Source organism: Thalassophryne amazonica, chromosome 11, assembly GCF_902500255.1.
Source record: "Thalassophryne amazonica chromosome 11, fThaAma1.1, whole genome shotgun sequence".
NCBI classification, from domain to species: Eukaryota; Metazoa; Chordata; class Actinopteri; order Batrachoidiformes; family Batrachoididae; genus Thalassophryne; species Thalassophryne amazonica.
The window spans coordinates 105541630-105562880 of record NC_047113.1 but is presented as its reverse complement, the minus strand read 5'-3'; the positions used below and the strand labels follow the sequence as shown (position 1 = coordinate 105562880).

Below are 21251 nucleotides of genomic sequence, written 5' to 3'. Positions count from 1 at the left end.
GAGGCAAGCCAAATCCTGATTGATTTGAAATCCTCTTCAACCTATATTCAATTGAATACACCACAAAGGCAAGATATTTGCATAAGAGCAAGATGGCGGCACGCATGGGTGCAGTGGCTTTTAGCTCTCCAATTTGGTGCTTGTTCTTACTTTTTGCACGTATATTCTTCAAGTTTTGTAAAGCGTCCCACAGCTTCAGCTGCCAGAACCTTATCGACCTCAGTCTGAGGTGCAAACTGTCGGTTCAGAGCGAATTCCACCAGTACCACAACATCCCGGAGGACATAACGAGAACACCGGGCTCTCCGTGGATTAACAGCCTGCCCAGCAGGCGGAAAAGGCGGTGTGGAGACAGGAAGCAGAAGCGAGGATGTCGGTCCGGCTCCGATGCTAGGCTACGTAAACAACCTCACAGGCCAGCATTACCGAACCTCTTCCTCTCAAATGCCTGGTCCCTCACCCACAAAATGGACGAACTGGAGCTACAGATGGCCACAAACAGCTTTGTGCGGAACTGCAGCGTTATTTTCATCACGGAGATGTGGCTTCATCCTCTGATCCTCGACGCTGCAGTCGAGCTAGCAGGCCGCACGCTACACCGGCAGGACAGAACCAGTGACTCGGGTAAGAGGAGAGGTGGAGTGCTCTGTGTTTATGTGAACCACGAGTGGTGCTGTAGCAGCAGGGTCATTGACTCTCACTGTTCTCCTGATTTAGTGTTGCGGGCAGTCTCGTGCAGACCTTTTAATCTCCCAAGGGAGTTCCCAGCAGTCAATGCTAAGATTAGCACGGCCCTTAGCCTCTTGCTTGCCTGTGTAAACAAACAGCCGCTGGCTCACCCGGATGGCGTTTGTATTGTTGCTGGTGACTTCAACCAAGCATGTTTAAAGACTGTGCTCCCTAAGTTCATCCAGTACATGAAGTGTGCCACCAGAGGGGAAAATACTTTGGACCATGTCTACTTAAACATTAAACATGCGTACAAAGTCACTCCTCTCTCCCATCTCACTGGATCAGACCATCTCTGCCTGTCCCTCACCCCCACCTACACCCCCTTGCTGAGGCGAACAAAGCCACAACGAAAGACTATCCAAACCTGGCCAGAGGGAACGCTCTCCCAGCTACAGGACTGCTTCTCACGGACTGTATGGGATTTATTTTCCAGCCACAACCTGCAGGAGTACACCGACACCGTACTCTCCTACATTAAGAACTGTGTTGACACTGTCACCGTCAACAAAAGGGTCAGGGTTTTTCCAAACCAGAAGCTGTGGATGAACAGCGCAGTCCAGTCCCTATTAAAAAGTGCAATCTGCTTGCCAACATGACGTGCAGCTCGTCAACTGGCGTAATGAAAAAGTGAACAGAGCGAGTGGTTGCGTCAGCAGATTGCATCAGACTGCAGCTTGTCTGAACGATTATAACGAGATGATAAATCTATAATAAACATACTTTAACAGCTGCAGACAAAAACGAAAGAAAATGCAACTGTTTTACCAAGCCATGACAATGTAAACATGACAAATTACCTTTTTAGACGGCTGCCCATGCTTTCTCCAGCTCATTCAGCGCATGCACAGCACTGCTGGAGTGGTCCTCTGTGATTCAGGAAGCGATTAGAACCATTTTCAATGGACAACTTGCAGAGAAAATGATTAATCTGCTACGAAGTAATTATTTTATATATGCAGCGTCCAGCGCAGAGCGAGTCGCAGGCGGTGGAACAAAGCATGGCATCCAGCTGGGAACACAGCGGGTGGGATCATCACGACGACATGCGTGAATCAAAGTTATGCACATGTCAGTGTGCCTTACCACGCAACATTCGGAGCCACTGACTCAGTTTCTGCGGTGTACAGCTGTGCAGAACTGCATGCAGTAGCTCACTGTAGCGCAGACTTACATGCAGAAGTGCAGACTTACATTAAACGGCGTGTTTTAATCATCCAGTGCTCTACGCAGAAAAATTAAACATTTAATTTCTTCAGCTTACTGCTGCATTCGGGAGCAAAAACTCAGCGCTGAGCTGTTTAGAGCTGCATAATTCAACGTAGTAAGTACGCCACAATGCGCAACTCTACATTTGCGTCAGTGTGAAAGGAGCTTAAGGGTGTCATGGTTCACAAAAACAAAACAAAAACCCCAGGCAAATGCTACACTATGCACATTTATAAAGTAGAGCAGGGTTATATTGTATAATTGCAAATGAATGGACATAATTATGTACAAATTTGTTTGTTTTGATATTTATGAGTATTCTTGAGTGGTTTGGCAGTTTTTCTCGCAATTAAAATCTACAAATTAATCCAAATAAGCTTGGTATGCCAACAAAACATTTATTAAACTAAATTTAAACAGTCAATAAGATGTAGTACCCCCCCCCCCCCCAGCGTTTACATAATCCTAATAATCCTGTCAATAGTACAAAAATGTACCTGCTCCTTTAATAAATGTAAGTTCTGTGCATTGCTTTCCATTTTAAAAATGAACTAAATGTACAAAAAACAAGTAACATTTGTCTGTGTTCCTGAATGAAAACGTCTCCAATGTTTTACATAATATGCCCCGTGCCAGGGGATACAACCCCATGACACCAGTTCCAGCAGGCTCCTCCTCTACGAAAGAGGCAATTTCAGGAGCTACTAATCGCCGGAACTACAGGCGAAGTCCGTGTGGTTCCTCCTCCGAACAGACGCATTTTCTTGCATATTCTTTTCAAATATTCTTTTCTGATACTAATGATAATGTGGTGCAGATGGACCAAAAGATGAAGTATTTCCCTATTTGTAAAACCTATATACTGAAGGGCAACTTAAAGCGCTCCACAGATCTCATTTTGAGATGCAGAGTTTTTCCTTGTAAAATTACATCTTTATTCTCATAATATTACAAGTTTATTTTTGTAATATTATGACTTTATTCTAAAATATTCAGTTTTTTTTCATACAATTACAACTTTATTCTCGTAATATTACAAGTTTTTTCTCTTATTATTACAAGGTTTTTTTCTCGTAATATTACAAATTTATTCTCAAAGTCTAAAAAAATAAAACTCATTGTGGCCCAAAAATACCATCATACATTTCAGACGTGCAACACAAGTAAAAAAATTTTGTAACACTCGTAACGTTGTATTTCACCTGCTGAAGTACTCTTTAGTCAAATTTTCTTAGTTCCACTTCTGCATCCAAATAGTATAGTAGAGAAGCTTGAATCTACGACTGGACTGGGTTGCATGACGCGAGGACGTTTCGATTCAAATCGCAGAAGCTTCCTCAGCTAAAATTCTTGCTCTGGTAGTCTGACTTCTGTCTTGACCCTTGTAGATGGGACTGACGCCTCTCCTGATGGCTCTCCTGATGACTGATTGAGTCATTCACGTCATCAGGAGAGGCGTCAGTCCCATCGTTAGGAGGGACAGCGACCCTGTCATTAGGAGGGTGCTAACTAGAGCACAATAGGTGCTAATTAAAGCAATTGTTTAGTCACTAGCCAATAGCAGTCTGCCTCTCGGTAGGAGGCGTCTGGTTAGGTTTAAAACTCCAGCTTTTGTGGCTTCTGTTTGTTCTTCTCTACAAGGGTCAAGACAGAAGTCAGACTACCAGAGAAAGAATTTTAGCTGAGGAAGCTTCTGCGATTTGAAGCAAAACATCCTTGCGTCAAGCAACCCAGTCCAGTCGAAGATTCAAGCTTCCCTACTATGGAAACCACCTGGACAACTGAGAGCCTTCACAGAAACATCCAAATAGTAGTGACATCATACAGTAAAATTGTTGAGAACAGTAACATATCAGTAAGAGCCAAAGTTGAAAAAAATGAGTCCAAACTGTAACACGCATAATGTGGAATGGGCCTGTAATTAAAGTGTGCTGAGGACATTGTTACTTTAAAAAGTATCTCATTTTCATCAAAGCTTTTAATTTAATGTTGTAAAGTGAAGTTTAAAGCCCAATCAGGATTTCAAACATGGAATTCTTTTAGAGTTTAAGGAAACACAAGTCAAACGTTTTCTCTATGCAAACATGTTTTACTACGTACCTGACTCTTAACCAAAAGACATTGTGGAGTTTATGCCAGTAAACAAATTTCTTCTTAAAGAACTCAAAACACGTCTTTCCTCTTCGACTGATTGTTGTCAAATGAAGACCCAACACTGATTTCTCTCTTTTGTTGGATTCCACACTTAATGACACTTGTGCTGGACTTCCTCTCACTTTGACATCATCATTTGCACAGTATTTGATCACATGATTTAGCAAATGGGCGGGGCTAATATATGAAGCCCCGCCCCAGTCAATCTTATCACAGTCTGAATAGCCGTTAAACCACCAAATCAGATAAGATGGATGTTTTTGGAGCAATATTTCCAAATGACCTGATTCAGTCTCAGATTAACTCATTCACACTAACCAGACTAACAAGTGCTGTTTATGCAATTAAGCTTTCACTTGAACTTGACACTTGGATTTAACCCAAAGAGTACATGCAAAAGGAAGTCGTCATTTGATTGATGTGGGAGCCTAAATATTGAAAATGTTGAAATATTCAGCCATTCAGAAACTGTGAAATGGTTTTGTCAACTCACACATTTCTAATTCACCATCTGCCTTTCTTTCATCCTGTGAAACATCTTTTCCAAACCTTATTCTGCCAGTTCAGTTCTTTCTATCACTTTTGTGTTGACTGAGAGATGTGCATCATTTTTAAAACTTCTTTCTCAGTTTCAGCATTTCATCATGTATTTACCAGTAGAGAGAGAATATTGTGGTTGTTGGGATTGTGCATTGTTCTTGAGAACATCTTCTGAAGGTGGAACCAACACACCTCTTTATATTCATCTGTCAGGTCAGGTTGGAGAGCCTGCTCTGGTGGTGAACGTTGCCACATCCACCACACTACGGAACCACCTTGGGTCCTGGATTGAAAGTAACCATCTTGAGTGTCACAGCCATGTGAAATGTGGGCGTCTCCTTGCTCACTTTATTGCGGAGTATAAACCCAGATACGTGACTGAGGAGTCTCATTTCTGCTGCTTGTGTCCACTACCTTGTTCTTTCTGTCATTACCCATGACCATAAAGCATGAGCATAAATCGACTGGTAAATCGAGAGTATCTCCTTCTGGTTGAGCTCTTTCTTCACCACGACAGTGCATCAAACCTGCACAGTGTGTATCAGAGGTCACTTTCTGATGAAGCCAACACAACCACATCATCCGTAAAACTACTTGTAAACTGTTTATATGGAAATTACAAATTACAATTCAATGTACATTTTCAAAAGAACATAAAAAACAACAGCTGGGGCACACAGACTGGATCAACAGAGGCAGAGGAGCCTCTGGAAAAACTGTGTCAGATGGTTCTTCCAGGTTCTTCTGGTCTCTGTTGGCACCTCTGTAAATCACACAGAAATATTTTTGTTAGTTTGATTCAAATAATGAAGTGATTTAAACTGTCAGCACTGTTGAACATCTGACTGACCTGGAGGGACGGCTGCTGTTTCAACATCTTCCTGGTTCATGGAGATGAGGTCCTCAGCCAAGTCCGAGTTTTCCTCAGCAACGACTGAAAAGGTCATCACAGATTTTTGTTGTTGTCATTGTTAGTTTGAAACAAATGATAAAGTCATTGAAATTTTTAGCAATGTTGAACAACTGACTGACCAGGAAGGACGGCTGCTGTTTCAACATCTTCCTGGCTCGTGGTGATGAGGTCCTCAGCCAACTCGGACTTTTCCTCAGCAACGACTGAAAGGTCATCACAGATTTTTTTGTTAGTTTGAAACAAATGATAAAATCATTGAAATTGTTAGCACTCTTGAACATCTGACTGACCAGGAAGGATGGCTGCTGTTTCAGCATCTTCCTGGCTTGTAGTGATGTCAGAATTTTCCTCAGCTAAGACTGGAAGGTCATCTGCCACGCCCTGAGGTTTGTACTCCACCAGGAAAGGATGATTCAGTACATCAGCAGGTCTGATTCGCTCATCCATGTGGAGGCACATCATGTGTTTGACAAGGTCCACAAAGTCAGAAGCCTCCTTCCATGACGTACTTATGTCCATCATCTGGTGAAGCAAGAAGTCACAAAATTCATATGGCAAGTAGTGATACACTCAGTCAGTTCGATGTTTAAGGCATGAATGTGTTGGCGGTTGCTGAAGGAATAACTGAGATGTCATGAGGAAGTGCCTACCTCCATGATGTCATCCAGACAGCTTAAAATCACTTGTCTGGATTCCTGGAACTCCTGCCCATACTGTTTTTTAATCAGTTCAGGAGTCTGAAAACAGTCAGTATTTGAGTTAGCTCTCAGAAGAAATGGGTGAATGCATGTATATAGGAAGCTAAGTAGGTTGATGGTACCTTCAATGTCCAGGTGTCATGGCCGTCTATCTGTCTCCTGTTAAAATAGCGGTCAGTGGTTGGTCCCAACTGAAGCAGACAGTCTGGGGGTGGGCCCTGTGTTTCAACTATGTATTTCATCTGGACACATAAAAAAAAAAACATCAAATCAAATTACATGATGCAAACATTGACTTTTCTTTCGCAAATTGCTGTGTGCTTCAGGAGGAGATGTTTGTGTTTAAAAGTGCTCAGAATTAATGACAAATTTTAACAATCTGGACACAAAAGACTTACCACATCATACAGATGATCTCCTGGATACAAGGGTACTCCCACAGCCAGCTGGGCCATGGTCACACCCAGTGACCACATGTCGATTGCCTCTGTGTAGGCTAAACCTAACAAGACCTCTGGAGCTCTGAGCAAAGGGAAAGAGAACGATTTAACACATCATATCAAATGTGTGGCCCGATACAAGCAACAGGATCTTTGTCAAATGGTCTCTGCAGTACTTGGACTTACTTGTACCACAGGGTCCCAATAAATGATGGAGGCTCTGAAATATGGTGAGTGAGCCCAAAGTCGATGAGCTTCACCCTCAATGGCCACTGCTCGGGGTCGACCACCATGATGTTCTGTGGCTTCACATCACAGTGGATCATACCCAGGCTCTCCAGGTGGAGCAATGCCTTGGCCATCTGCAGTCAGACAAATATTTATTGTTGTTAGGAGAAAGGAAACTACACTGACTGTCTTACCTTCATCTGTTTTGACCAAAGTCCAACCTGCTGCACAACAGCATGAAGATCGCTGACCACAAGAGGCTCAAAATTCTGCTCGTCCATATAGTCGAGAAGACTTTGGTGCAGGAGCTCAAACTTCATGCAAAGGAGGTCTACATGGATGAAGCAACCGTACCACCTCACGATGTTGGCCTCCTCTGTATCCAGTTGCTGCAGTAGCTTAAGACTGGCAATCTGTGGACAAGAAAGTCATTGATGAAGGTTTAAAATGTGGTTTAAATTGAAATTATTTTTGAAAGCAAGGAATCAAGGTGCAATGAGTCATAGTTCCTACCTCTTTCTTTGCCTCCTTCATTACTGCAGCCTTGTTCTTTGTAATCTTGATGGCCACATTTTCTTGGGTTAGTTTGTGTTTGCACCAGGCCACCTTTCCAAAACCACCCTCGCCAATGAACTCCATCACCCTATAGCCAGACTGAAGCACATCGCCCTCCTTGATGGGAAAATAATCTGTGGTGTGATGAGAAGAAAAGTGAGGCAAAGATGAACACAACAGAGTAGAATATAACATGTCAAACGCCATCACAGCATTGTGTGGGCCGCCAGAAGAGGAGGTACTGCTGGCCCACCACCAGAGGGCGCCCTGCCTGAAGTGCGGGCTTCAGGCACGAGAGGGCGCTGCCACCTCCCAAGAGCGGCCGGGTTGACAGCTGTCACTCATCGGCTATGACAGCTGTCACCAATCATCTGCGCCTCACCCCAAATAAAAGCAGGACGACACCTCCACCACGTCGCCGAGATATCGTTCTTCCAAGGAGGTAACTCTCTCAGCCTGAGAATTCCTAACGTTGTTTTCAGTAGATACATTGTTGCAGCTGTCTTCCCGAAGGACCGGCGTATGCTGCGACTGCTTCGCTCTGCATTCCGCCAGATAAGTAATTAGACAGGAGCTGCACGAGCGTGTGATTAGAGGTGGAGGTGGAATAACCACCATCCTTGTTACGGGGTGTACACACACCCACACCTGAGTGTTTTTGCTCTTCGCCAGCAGTACCAGATCCGACACGCGGAGACGGTGGCCACCTGGGGGACTCGGGACCTGGCGGCTCCAGTATCCTCCTGGTTTGGTGGCGGAGGAAATCGTGTGGTTCCGGTTCTTCTCCAGACGGACGTCTCCTATCGTCGAGCCTGCCCACACGACACCTTTATTAATTGACTTTGTATTCTTTCTATAATCTGCTGTGTGTAGTTGTGGCATTCACAACAGTAAAGTATTCAAATTTAACATCTCCTATTGCCCGTTCATTTGCGCCCCCTGTTGTGGGTCCGTGTCACTACACTTTCACAACACACAGTCAGCTGGGTTTGAAAAAAAGAAGTTTAAAGCCTAATCTTGGTTTCAACCATGGAATTCATTTATAGTATTCATAAACACAAGTCAAACGTTTGAACATTGCTCTCCATGTAAACATCTATTTTACTATCTACCTGACTCTGAACCAAAAGTGGAGTTCATGTCAGTGAACAAATTTCTTCTTAAAGAACCCAAAACTCGCCTTTCATTGTTGACTGATTATTGTCAAATGAAGAACCAACACCAACTGTTCTCTTTTGTGGGATTCAACACTTTATGACACTTGTACTAGACTTTCTGTCACTTTGTGACATCATCATTTGTACATACTTGCTCATATGATTTATCTAAACGCTGACAGAAAATGATTAATATGCTACAAATAATTATTTTAAATACAGCGTCCAGCGCACAAAGCAGGTGGGATTGTCACAACGAACTGTGCGAGAGGGCAGAGCCAAAATAGCCTACAGTCCTCGTAGCCACCAGTTACTCGAGTAATGGGCTTCTAACAGCCTCGTCCTCACCACTAACATGCCTCTCACATCCTCGTTTGTCCTTGTAGTACCCCGTACACAAACTGCCCCGTGCTGTTTTTGCTCAATTTTGAACTTGAAATTAGCACCACGCTCAGAGATGAGCCTCATTAGCTGATTATTCTGCCTCTAAGAGCCTGTATTCTCCTGTGTTTGTTGAATAACTGGACTCGTACCAAAAAAACATGCTACGTGGCTCATTATTGATCATTCATTATTTGGTGTGACCAGAGCTTTAATGAACATGAGAGCAGGAAAACAGAAAAGGAAGTGGCTATTCATACGTAGTTGTCTTAACATTTCCAAATTCTTTTTGTAAGTAGTGCAGCCTTGTTAGGTTTCGGGTTAGAATGAGTATTTGTAGTTAATGTAGTTTAGGAATCTACGTATCAATAGCAAATACAAGTAGAAGTATGTAGCCTCATGATAACGCAATGCATATTGAACAACGAGAGAGACATTACATACGAACTGAATTCCACTGTATGAATATGGCAACATACAAATAGCCACTGCCAACAGAAAAAGAGATGTAACAGCAAAGACTGAGGGGTTTTAGATGAAAATACAAAGTCCACAATACGTTTTGAAGAATCTTCTTTGGTTTACATAGCTCATCACATTTAAACAAGGGTGCTGGAGCAGTTATAGTTCGCAATACTATGCTAACCCACTGGAAGATGGTTTCTTTTTGGGCACGGCCCACCTGAAGATCAATTTGGATCCTTGCAGATTTAAAGTGCCGTTATCAAAGGTTGAAGTGGTTCTTTGGCACCGACATTTTACCAACAGGAGCTATTTAAAGGCTCTGTAGTGAGAAAAAGTTTTCCCATTTCCCAGTGTCATTGAACAAAGCGTTGCCAAACGTGAGGGCAGGAAAACAGAAAAAGAGACGCAACAGCAGTGACTGAGAGGTTTCACATGAAAACACAAAGTCCACAGTAAGTGTTTAATAGTCTTACTGGCTACTTTGTTAGCTTTTGTAGCTCATCTAATTTAAAGAATGTTGTTTCACATAGATGAAGTTAGGAGGCGTTATTGTTAGCAATGTCATGCTAACACATAGCTACCATTTCAGATGAACTTTATCACACTAACCAGTCTTCTTGACTACTTTATTGGCCTTCACAGCTCACCTAATTTAAGTAATTTAAAATTATTTAATAATTTGCTGTTTTGCAACACTGAACATGTGCAGAAGTGTTCCATAAAATTGTTAATGGGTGTTTTTAATTAATTATTATGTCAGTGCTCAATTTGAGAATTTGGCATCATGACAGATGCATGCTAACTTTCTCATAGCTTCTTGTAGCTAATTTTCTCTCATTAAAAATGATTTTTTTTAATGTGATGCTTATACATAACAAGGATTGTTCACAACAGTTTTCAGATTAACTTATTCACACTAACCAGTCTTCTTGGCTACTTTATTGGCTTACACAGCTCACCTAATTTAAATAATGTTGTTTAGCCTCGCTGCAGTCAGGAACAGTTGATAGCAATGTCATGCTAACACATAGCTAGTTCACAGCAATTTACTGTTTTGCAACATTGAACATGTGCACAAGTGTTCTGTAAAACGTGTGAAATACTTTTTTTTTAAATTCATGTTGTAAACTAAAGTTTAAAACCCACTCTGTATTTCAACCAAGAATTATTTTATAGTATTTGTAAACACAAGTCAAACTTTTGAACATTTCTGTCCATGTAAACATACTGTTTTGCCACCTACCTGACTCTGAACCAAAAAACATGAAGTTTGTCAAAGAACAAATTTCTTCAATTCAAAACTTGTCTTTCCTCGTTGACTGACTGTTGTCAAATGAAGAACCAACACTAACTGCTCTCTTTTGTAAGACTCAACACTTATGACAATTGTGCTATACTAACTGTCACTTTATGACATCATTTGCACAGTATTTGATCACATTATCAAATGGGTGGGGCTAATATATGAAGCTCCGCCCCCGCAATGTGATCACTGTTTTAATAGCGATAGCACTGCTACCACAGTCTCATGTGCAAAGAGACTGGTAGTGTGTTTTTAAAAACATGGCTGTGATTGGTCCATCTGTCGGCCGCTATTGGCTATCATGCCACGCTCTGTGATTGGCTGTGGCGTAACCGGCAAAAATGTAAGTTGGTTCCACTCCTCCAGAGACTGTGGTACCAGTGCTACGTTGTAAACAAAGGCTGCAGCCAATCAGGGAGCGGCGTGTTTCAGCCAATCAGAAAAATGTCAGAATCCTGACTAAAAGTCACGTGACCAAATAATCAGATACCGACTCCTTTGCCTTGGCTGGAGGAGTGGAACCAACTTAGAATAGCCATTAAACCACCAAATCAGATAGGCTGGATGTTTTTGGAGCAATATTTCCAAATGACCTTAGTTAGTCCCAGATGAACTCATTGACTCTAACCAGACTAACGGGGGCTGCTTCTGCAGTTTAAATTTCAAGTGAACCTGACACTTGGTTTCACCAGTGACTGAGGGGTTTTGATGAAAATACAAAGTCCACAGTAAGTTTGAATTGTCTTCTTGGCTACTTTATTGGCTTTTGTAACTCATCACATTTAAAGAATGTTATTTAGCATAGCTGAAGTTAGGTGCAATTATTGTTAGCACTGTCAAGCTAACCCACTGTTAACAGTAATTTGTTGTTTTAACATTTCCAACTTTTAACATTTGTAAAATGTTCTGCAAAACTTGGTGTTTTTAATTCATTATTATGACAGTGGGGAATTTGAGCATTTAGCACCATGAGAGACACATGCTAGCTTTTTGTAGCTAATTTTCCCTCTCATAAAAATTGTTTTCAGTGTCATGCTAACACATAACTAGGATTGTTTACAATAATTTGTCATTTTAGACACTGAAGTGTTCTTCAGAACTTGCTAATCAGTGTTTTTTAATTCATTAAGATGTCAAAGGGGAATTTGAATGAGCATTTAGCAGATATGGAGGATGATACCTGTCATAAGTAGAAATAAAAAAATCAAATGATAAATTACATTAATGTATAAATAAAAGGATAAATTGATAAATTAAATGATAAATAAAATGATAAATTCCTAAATCAATTTAAAAAAGCAAAAGTAAATAATTTTATTGTATTATTTATTTGTTAATTTATACATTTTGACAATCATTTATTTAGCAATTTTGACTTTTTTAATTTTTGTTAAAGTTGCAAATTATTTATTTATTTCTACATTTTGACAATCATTTATTTTGTTTTTTACACTTTTTGAAAATTATTTCATTAGTATTTTACATTTTTTGTCATTTATTTATTTTGTCTTTTCACTGCCTGTCATGTCGTAATTTTGTCTTTTTGCTGTCATAAGTAGAAATAAATAAATCAAATGATAAATGCTTAAATAAATGTAGGCTATAAAAGTAAAAGTAGATATTTAAATTGCATTATTTATTTCTTCATTTACACATTTTGACAGCCATTTATTTTGCAATTTTGACTTTTTGATTTTTTGTTAAAGTTGCAAATTATTTATTTATTTATTTATTTCTACATTTTGACAATCATTTATTTTGTTTTTTACACTTTTTGAAAATTATTTCATTAGTATTTTACATTTTTTGTCATTTATTTATTTTGTCTTTTCACTGCCTGTCATGTCGTAATTTTGTCTTTTTGCTGTCATAAGTAGAAATAAATAAATCAAATGATAAATGCTTAAATAAATGTAGGCTATAAAAGTAAAAGTAGATATTTAAATTGCATTATTTATTTCTTCATTTACACATTTTGACAGCCATTTATTTTGCAATTTTGACTTTTTGATTTTTTGTTAAATTTGCAAATTATTTATTTATTTATTTATACATTTTGAAAATCATTTATTTTGTTTTTTATACTTTTTGAAACTAATTTAATTAGCATTTTAGGCTTTTTGTAATTTATTTATTTATTTAGTATTTTCGCTGCCCTGTCATTTAGTGATTTTGTCTTTTTGCTGTCTCTATGCTAATTTAGGTGGGAATGGTTCCGGTTCAGACTGAAGTAGGATTGGTCACTGGTGTGCAATTGATTCAGTGTGACTAAATAGGCCTTAACTGAACTCAGCTCAAACCCAAGTCAGACAGCTTGTTGTAGCTGTGGCTAGCGATTTGCGCAAACCATTTGGATAGCCTTCCAACGGATGAGTATAATCATTTTCGCTTGAATTATGGATCAGGACTGATAGATGACATGGTCCGTATCGTTGCCGATTTTGATGTCAGCATTGACCCAAATTTAATGGAGCGCCTTGTTGAGGTCCAGCATCAGATTCAGATCCAAACTGAAGAGACCACCGTGGGATGCCTGTCTTTCTACATACCCCCTTGTGTGACTGAAGGGGGAGAGATTGTTGGGGACATTGCTCACTTGTTTGGAATCAGCGAGAGCACAATTCAGTGGAGAATGGCACAGTATGGCACAAGGTTGGTGATGGAAAAGTTTGTTTGGTAGTTAGATGTTGTTTGTTTTTGTCCATTTGCCAATTTAGCCAGGTACAGAAAATTTATTACAAACTGTTAATGGACACGACATACCATATAGACTAACTTGCATACAAAGTGAAACCCTTTGCTGCCACACACACACCGACTCACCCAAATTAAACTAATGACAGTAAACCAGTGTGCCCTGTGGGCTATTCAAGGAAATTTAACAGGTTATACAAATTGTTCTAATATTGTCCTGATCGACGACTGTGCAAATATGCTAAAACCTGTATATTTACAGTGCCGGACATTCGTTTGTCCATTTATGTTTTTTAGTCACAAATAGGCTACCGTAAGACATGTAGGCCAACTGTGTTGAGGTGCAACAGTATGAGTGTGTGAGGAGGGAAAAGATAGGCCTATCCTCAGTGGTGGAGAGTAACTACACTCAACAAAAATATAAACGCAACACTTTTGGTTTTGCTCCCATTTTGTATGAGATGAACTCAAAGATCTAAAACTTTTTCCACATACACAATATCACCATTTCCCTCAAATACTGTTCACAAACCAGTCTAAATCTGTGATAGTGAGCACTTCTCCTTTGCTGAGATAATCCATCCCACCTCACAGGTGTGCCATATCAAGATGCTGATTAGACACCATGATTAGTGCACAGGTGTGCCTTAGACTGCCCACAATAAAAGGCCACTCTGAAAGGTGCAGTTTTGTTTTATTGGGGAGGGATACCAGTCAGTATCTGGTGTTTCCACCATTTGCCTCATGCAGTGCAACACATCTCCTTTGCATAGAGTTGATCAGGTTGTCAATTGTGGCCTGTGGAATGTTGGTCCACTCCTCTTCAATGGCTGTGCGAAGTTGCTGGATATTGGCAGGAACTGGTACACGCTGTCGTATACGCCGGTCCAGAGCATCCCAAACATGCTCAATGGGTGACATGTCCGGTGAGTATGCCGGCCATGCAAGAACTGGGACATTTTCAGCTTCCAAGAATTGTGTACAGATCCTTGCAACATGGGGCCGTGCATTATCCTGCTGCAACATGAGGTGATGTTCTTGGATGTATGGCACAACAATGGACCTCAGGATCTCGTCACGGTATCTCTGTGCATTCAAAATGCCATCAATAAAATGCACCTGTGTTCTTCGTCCATAACAGACGCCTGCCCATACCATAACCCCACCGCCACCATGGGCCACTCGATCCACAACATTGACATCAGAAAACCACTCACCCACACGACGCCACACACGCTGTCTGCCATCTGCCCTGAACAGTGTGAACCGGGATTCATCCGTGAAGAGAACACCTCTCCAATGTGCCAAACGCCAGCGAATGTGAGCATTTGCCCACTCAAGGTGGTTACAACGACGAACTGGAGTCAGGTCGAGACCCCGATGAGGACGACGAGCATGCAGATGAGCTTCCCTGAGATGGTTTCTGACAGTTTGTGCAGAAATTCTTTGGTTATGCAAACCGATTGTTTCAGCAGCTGTCCGAGTGGCTGGTCTCAGACGATCTTGGAGGTGAACATGCTGGATGTGGAGGTCCTGGGCTGGTGTGGTTACACGTGGTCTGCGGATGTGAGGCTGGTTGGATGTACTGCCAAATTCTCTGAAACGCCTTTGGAGACGGCTTATGGTAGAGAAATGAACATTCAATACACGACATTCCTGCTGTCAGCATGCCAATTGCACTCTCCCTCAAATCTTGCGACATCTGTGGCATTGTGCTGCGTGATAAAACTGCACCTTTCAGAGTGGCCTTTTATTGTGGGCAGTCTAAGGCACACCTGTGCACTAATCATGGTGTCTAATCAGCATCTTGATATGGCACACCTGTGAGGTGGGATGGATTATCTCAGCAAAGGAGAAGTGCTCACTATCACAGATTTAGACTGGTTTGTGAACAATATTTGAGGGAAATGGTGATATTGTGTATGTGGAAAAAGTTTTAGATCTTTGAGTTCATCTCATACAAAATGGGAGCAAAACCAAAAGTGTTGCGTTTATATTTTTGTTGAGTGTAAGTAAAAAGTAAAAGAACAAGTAAAAAGTACAAAATGCTGATACTTTTACTTTACTTAAGTACATTTCATGATGAATACTTTTTACATTTAATTCACTACATTTTGAAGCGGGTATCAGTACTTTCTACTCCACTACTTTATTGAACTGGTTTAAAAGTAAAAGTATTTTGAGCTGTCGTTTAGTCCAGCTTTAGACTTGGTTTAGACCTTGTTTCAGTAGTAGAGAAGCTTGAATCTTCGACTGGACTGGGTAGCTTGACGCGAGGACGTTTCGCTTCAAATCGCAGAAGCTTCCTCAGCTAAAATTCTTGCTCTGGAAGTCTGACTTCTGTCTTACTCTTGTAGAGAAGAATAAAACAGAAGCCAACAAAAGCTGGAGTTTTAAACCTAACCAGACCCCTCCTACTGAGAGGCAGACTGCTATAGGCTAGTGACTAAACAATAGCTCTAATTAGTAACTATTGTGCTCTAGTTAGCACACCTAATGACAGGACAGCTGTCCCTCTAATGATGGGATGGATGCCTTTCTGATGGCTCCCTTGATGACGTGAATGACTCATTACCATGAACAAAAGACTGAAACTCCTTTGACCTGAGTACCCCATTGTAAACAGGGATAGTGTGTGTTTCAGTCCTGGTTTAGACCTTGTTTTGATCCTGTTTAGTCCTTATTTAGCCCTTGTTTTAGAGCTTGTTTAGTCCCGGTTCAGACCTGGTTTAGTCCTGGTTTAATCCTTGTTTTAGTCTTAGGTTTAGTCCTGGTTTATTCTTTGTTTTAATCCTGGTATAGTCCTTGTTTTACAGCTGGTTTAGTCTTGCTTCAGGCCTTATTCTTTTTACATGTGCACATTTTAAAGTACTAAAATGTAAAGTACTTTTACTTTTTACTTTTAAAGTACATATGAAAGTCAATACTTTGGTACTTTTACTCACGTACAATCGCAGTGTGATACTTTTACTTAAGTACATTAAATGCTCCTGTAACTGTAGTTTTGCTTAAGTAAGAAAAATGAGTACTTCTTCCACCACTGCCTGTCCTTGGGTCACCTGTTTCATTATAAACAAACAGACCAACAGACAAGATTCTCCTCAACACATTTTATTGTTGATTTGTCTATAGGAGCGCATGTTCAAGAATCTATGCAGCGCACCGATCCTCAGGGGGTTTTGTTGTGTAGTCTGCAGCTGAATCCCAGAAGACGCAGAAAGTACTGTGCTCCAGGCCCGAGTAGTTTATGGCACATTGATGGAAACCACAAACTGATAAGGTATCTAACAAGCAGCCCCTACAACTTGGATCATACTGAAGCTCAATATTTTTTTATGTTCAGTTATTAAAGATGGGTCCATATTCACAGATATTGTGCTGTCAAATAGTGTTTAACATAAATTAAAACACCTTTTAAAGAATGCAAGTTCATTACACAGCAGTTAAAAAGTTGGCCTATGCACACACTAATGTGCATAGGCTAATGTGTCAGTATCACAAAAGATTCCTTTTCGATTTAGCGTGTTAATATTGCTTGCAACAAGAAAAGATGGTGTGCTGTGTGGAGTAATTTTGTGTTTATGTGCAGTACGTCTGTCAATTGCTTTTTTCTCCAGGTTGGCCTGACCGTTCCGCAAGTGAAATATTAATTCCTACATTTTTCTTTCAGATGGCGTATCGTTGTTCATGGTGGTGTGGATGGGTTTAGCTGGCTCATTGTATATTTGACTGCTGCTACGAATAATCAAGCAGAGACAGTCCTCAGAAGTTTAGTCCTCAGTGCCTATAGTCTCCCATCCCGTGTCCGATTTGACAAGGGAGGAGAAAATGTTGAGGTCGCCCGCTTCATGGTGGAAAATAAGGGACTGAACAGAAATTCGCAAATGGCAGGCAGAAGTGTTCACAACCAGAGGTAAGTTGTGTAATTGGCAGGGGTCGCTGCCGTACCTACTTTTCAAAGTTTTTTTAAAATTTGCTGACTTCAATAACTTCTAATGTTGTTGTTCATTCGGCTGCTCCCGAATTTGTTCGGGGTCGCCACAGCGGATACAGCCAGATCCGCATTGGTAATTGGCACCAGTTTTACACCTGATGCTCTTCCTGACGCAACTCCAGTTTCAACTGGAGAAACACTCACAGCCGCTGGTATTCCAAAGCGGTCTCCCATCCAAGTACTAACCAGATCCTACTCTGCTTAGCTTCTGAGATCTGACGGGATCAGACTGACACAGAGCAGACCAGCTGCTTCAGTAACTTCAGTAACTTCTAATCACCACAAATATTCATGTTTAACATATCAAACCTATTCACAAGCTTTGTTAATTGGTTAATAAAGGCCAATTTGGATCTCAAGATATTAATGTAAGAGCAAGACGCTCATACCTGTGAGACTGGTGCTTAATGGGTGTTGTATGTGTATGATACCCACATTTTTGTCACTGTATCATCATAATCGGCAGTCTTGCAGGAAGTCTAAGTTAATTTTTGCTGCTATGCAAATAATAACCCATGGCTTTAAGCTGCCGTCATTGTAAAGTTTATATGCAGCTACCAGTTCTACAATGTTGGCAAATATTTATATACCCCAAAAAATAGGCTACTTATCCATGCCTTCTTATGCAGTAGACTGGATTACTGTAATGCTCTGATATCTTCATTCACCAAGGACATTAAACAACTGCTCATCTAAATGCTTGTTGCTTTTGAGAGGACTGCAGAACACTACAACGCACTATTTCAGATCTTTATACAGGCTCTTTCAGAGAAATTTCAAATAAATGCTGTTTATACAGCCCATAATTCAATGAATGTACAGTTAAACCTATTGTTACTATCCAAGACCATTTCATCCATTTGCTTAATTCCTAGTGTACAGCTAAACAAGAATGTTGAATGAAGGTGACATTGTGATCCCAAACCAACATTTTTGTTAAAAATCCTCTCCAAATGTGGAGAAAGGTGCTCTCAGTCTGGACAATCAACTGAGCAAAGGGAAAACAACTAGAGCACTCAAAAAACTTTTAAGTTGGCTTTAATAGGTGCCAGAGACTAACATTTTGACGCACAGCGTCTTCCTCAGAGTCAAAGTCATTCTGGTGGACATGAAGCACTTATAATATTTCACCCTTTCCAGGAATGACTCCCCACTGGTGTAATCAGACGGGTGGTGTTAGAAGAGCACCAATGATATACTTAACCACACTCAGTGGGTGGATAAGCCAATTATGCATATTATCAAACTATATAAAATGTACAAAAATATATTTACAAAACAATTAATGTTGACAAAATGATAAGAAACAAGACTGATTGAGATTTTCATTTAGTCCATGTGGTTCGACTGTGTTAAGAGTAAAGATCCAATAAGATTCTGTCTTCAAGATTAAGTTAACAATGTCTCCACCTCTCTGGAGGGGTTCATTTTTGTTACTTCACTTTTCTTTGTAACCTTTTCTTACCTTCTATTAGAACTGAACGGCTCTGGAGAGACATCTATGGAGCAGTTCTTGATCTGTTCTACACTATCTTCATGAACTTCGAGATAGAAGGCCTCCTCAACCCAGACAATGAAGTGCATCTCTATGCACTGCACTGGTGCTTTGTGCCCCACATTCAGAGACATCTCCAGTTCTTCCAGCATGGCTGGAATTCTCACCGGCTGTGCACTGATAGAAACCAGACTCCCTTGCAACTTTTCACTCATCATGAGCAAGGACCAGATGCCACACAGGTATTATTCAAAACATTTCTCAACTACTTGTAAAAATTATTTAAAGACCACATAATAACCTCTATCAAATATTTTAGCTGAGTAGCCACTTCTAAATCAGAGCTATTTCAGGTTGGCATGGACTTCGGCATTGAGTGGGCAGGACCAAGTGGTCACCGTCAGCCAGGTGATGTGATTCCTGAAGTGCAGCTCCAACTCCTCCTCACTGAACAGGAAGTTGGCAGACTTCCTGACCCTAATGTCCCGCTGTCCAATGCGGTGGATATCTACACACAGACTGTGGGTTTAGTTTCAGACATGCTTCAGCCATGATAATGAACAGTGGTAGAAAGTAACTAAGTAAAAAGTAAGTAAGAAAAGTAAAAAAAAAAAGTATGTCTTTTTTCAAGTGTAAAGTACTTTTACTTTTTACTCATAAAGTATATCAAAAAGTTGATACTTTTGTACTTTTACTCAAGTACAAGTTTAATGTGATACTTTTACTTTTAATTAAATAGATTTAATGCTCCTGTAATTGTACTTTTACTTAAGTAAGAAAAATGAGTACTTCATCCACCACTGTAATGAACATTGATCACAACCACCAAAAGAATGAATAAATACCGCTTTATTATGCAGCATTTTCAAATTCGTCATACTTTTTTAAGTTGATGGAACAAACTGCATTATGTTTTGTTAACATTCACCTTTGTAAACAGCAGCTCCTCTTAAAAGTGCTAGAGTTCTGGATAACATGGTATGAGAACATTATCTGAAACCAGTGCCTGCGGTCCTGATGGCAGTCTGGAGGTCCCTTTCAAACTCATTGAAGTCTAAGTAATGGTGTGGAAGTTTCAGTAGGTTGAAGCAGGTGGACGACTTGGGGAAGTTGCTCTCAGCTATTGTGACATCCAGGGTTCTAGGAAGCACACTCCACCCAATCCAGAACTTCAGAAGATGGCTCAGGATGTTTGAAGATGCTTAAAAAAAGTTATTATATTATTGTTATTATTGTTCTCTGCTTAGCTTCTTGGCTTAGCAGTGATATGAAGAATAGAACTGCTTTAAGACTCCACAAATGAATTTAACTTAAGCTAACTAAACCGAATTTATGGAAATAGGTTGTAGCACATAAAATTACCGCTCTGAATAAATGTCCGCAGGTATCCTGTAATGCGGCACGTATCCTCCAAAGACACATCACTGTCCTCATCTTGCACTGGCCAGTTGATTTTCTCCAGGACCATCTGGTCAATAAAAGTGTTAGTGACACTTTTTTTTTTTTTTTTTTAGACATTACAATCAATCAATCAATCAATCAATTTTTTTTTTATATAGCGCCAAATCACAACAAACAGTTGCCCCAAGGCACTTTATATTGTAAGGCAAGGCCATACAATAATGATGTAAAACCCCAACGGTCAAAACGACCCCCTGTGAGCAAGCACTTGGCTACAGTGGGAAGGAAAAACTCCCTTTTAACAGGAAGAAACCTCCAGCAGAACCAGGCTCAGGGAGGGGCAGTCTTCTGCTGGGACTGGTTGGGGCTGAGGGAGAGAACCAGGAAAAAGACATGCTGTGGAGGGGAGCAGAGATCGATCACTAATGATTAAATGCAGAGTGGTGCATACAGAGCAAAAAGAGAAAGAAACAGTGCATCATGGGAACCCCCCAGCAGTCTACGTCTATAGCAGCATAACTAAGGGATGGTTCAGGGTCACCTGATCCAGCCCTAACTATAAGCTTTAGCAAAAAGGAAAGTTTTAAGCCTAATCTTAAAAGTAGAGAGGGTGTCTGTCTCCCTGATCTGAATTGGGAGCTGGTTCCACAGGAGAGGAGCCTGAAAGCTGAAGGCTCTGCCTCCCATTCTACTCTTACAAACCCTAGGAACTACAAGTAAGCCTGCAGTCTGAGAGCGAAGCGCTCTATTGGGGTGATATGGTACTATGAGGTCCCTAAGATAAGATGGGACCTGATTATTCAAAACCTTATAAGTAAGAAGAAGAATTTTAAATTCTATTCTAGAATTAACAGGAAGCCAATGAAGAGAGGCCAATATGGGTGAGATATGCTCT

At 40.6% G+C, this 21251-nt stretch overlaps 1 protein-coding gene across 1 annotated transcript; it reads right to left on the bottom strand.

The window, feature by feature from the left end:
- Positions 1-5318: 5318 nt before the first annotated feature.
- On the bottom strand, positions 5319-19170 carry LOC117519729 (homeodomain-interacting protein kinase 1-like). The gene is made up of 11 exons (XM_034180977.1): positions 18939-19170; positions 7425-7600; positions 7133-7324; positions 6870-7045; positions 6642-6765; positions 6366-6485; positions 6196-6282; positions 5836-6067; positions 5665-5748; positions 5483-5566; positions 5319-5395 (listed from the first exon to the last, which is right to left on the bottom strand). The coding sequence occupies exons 1-11, from the start codon at positions 19168-19170 to the stop codon at positions 5319-5321; spliced, it is 1584 nt and encodes a 527-aa protein (XP_034036868.1).
- Between the last annotated feature and the right edge of the window lie 2081 nt (positions 19171-21251).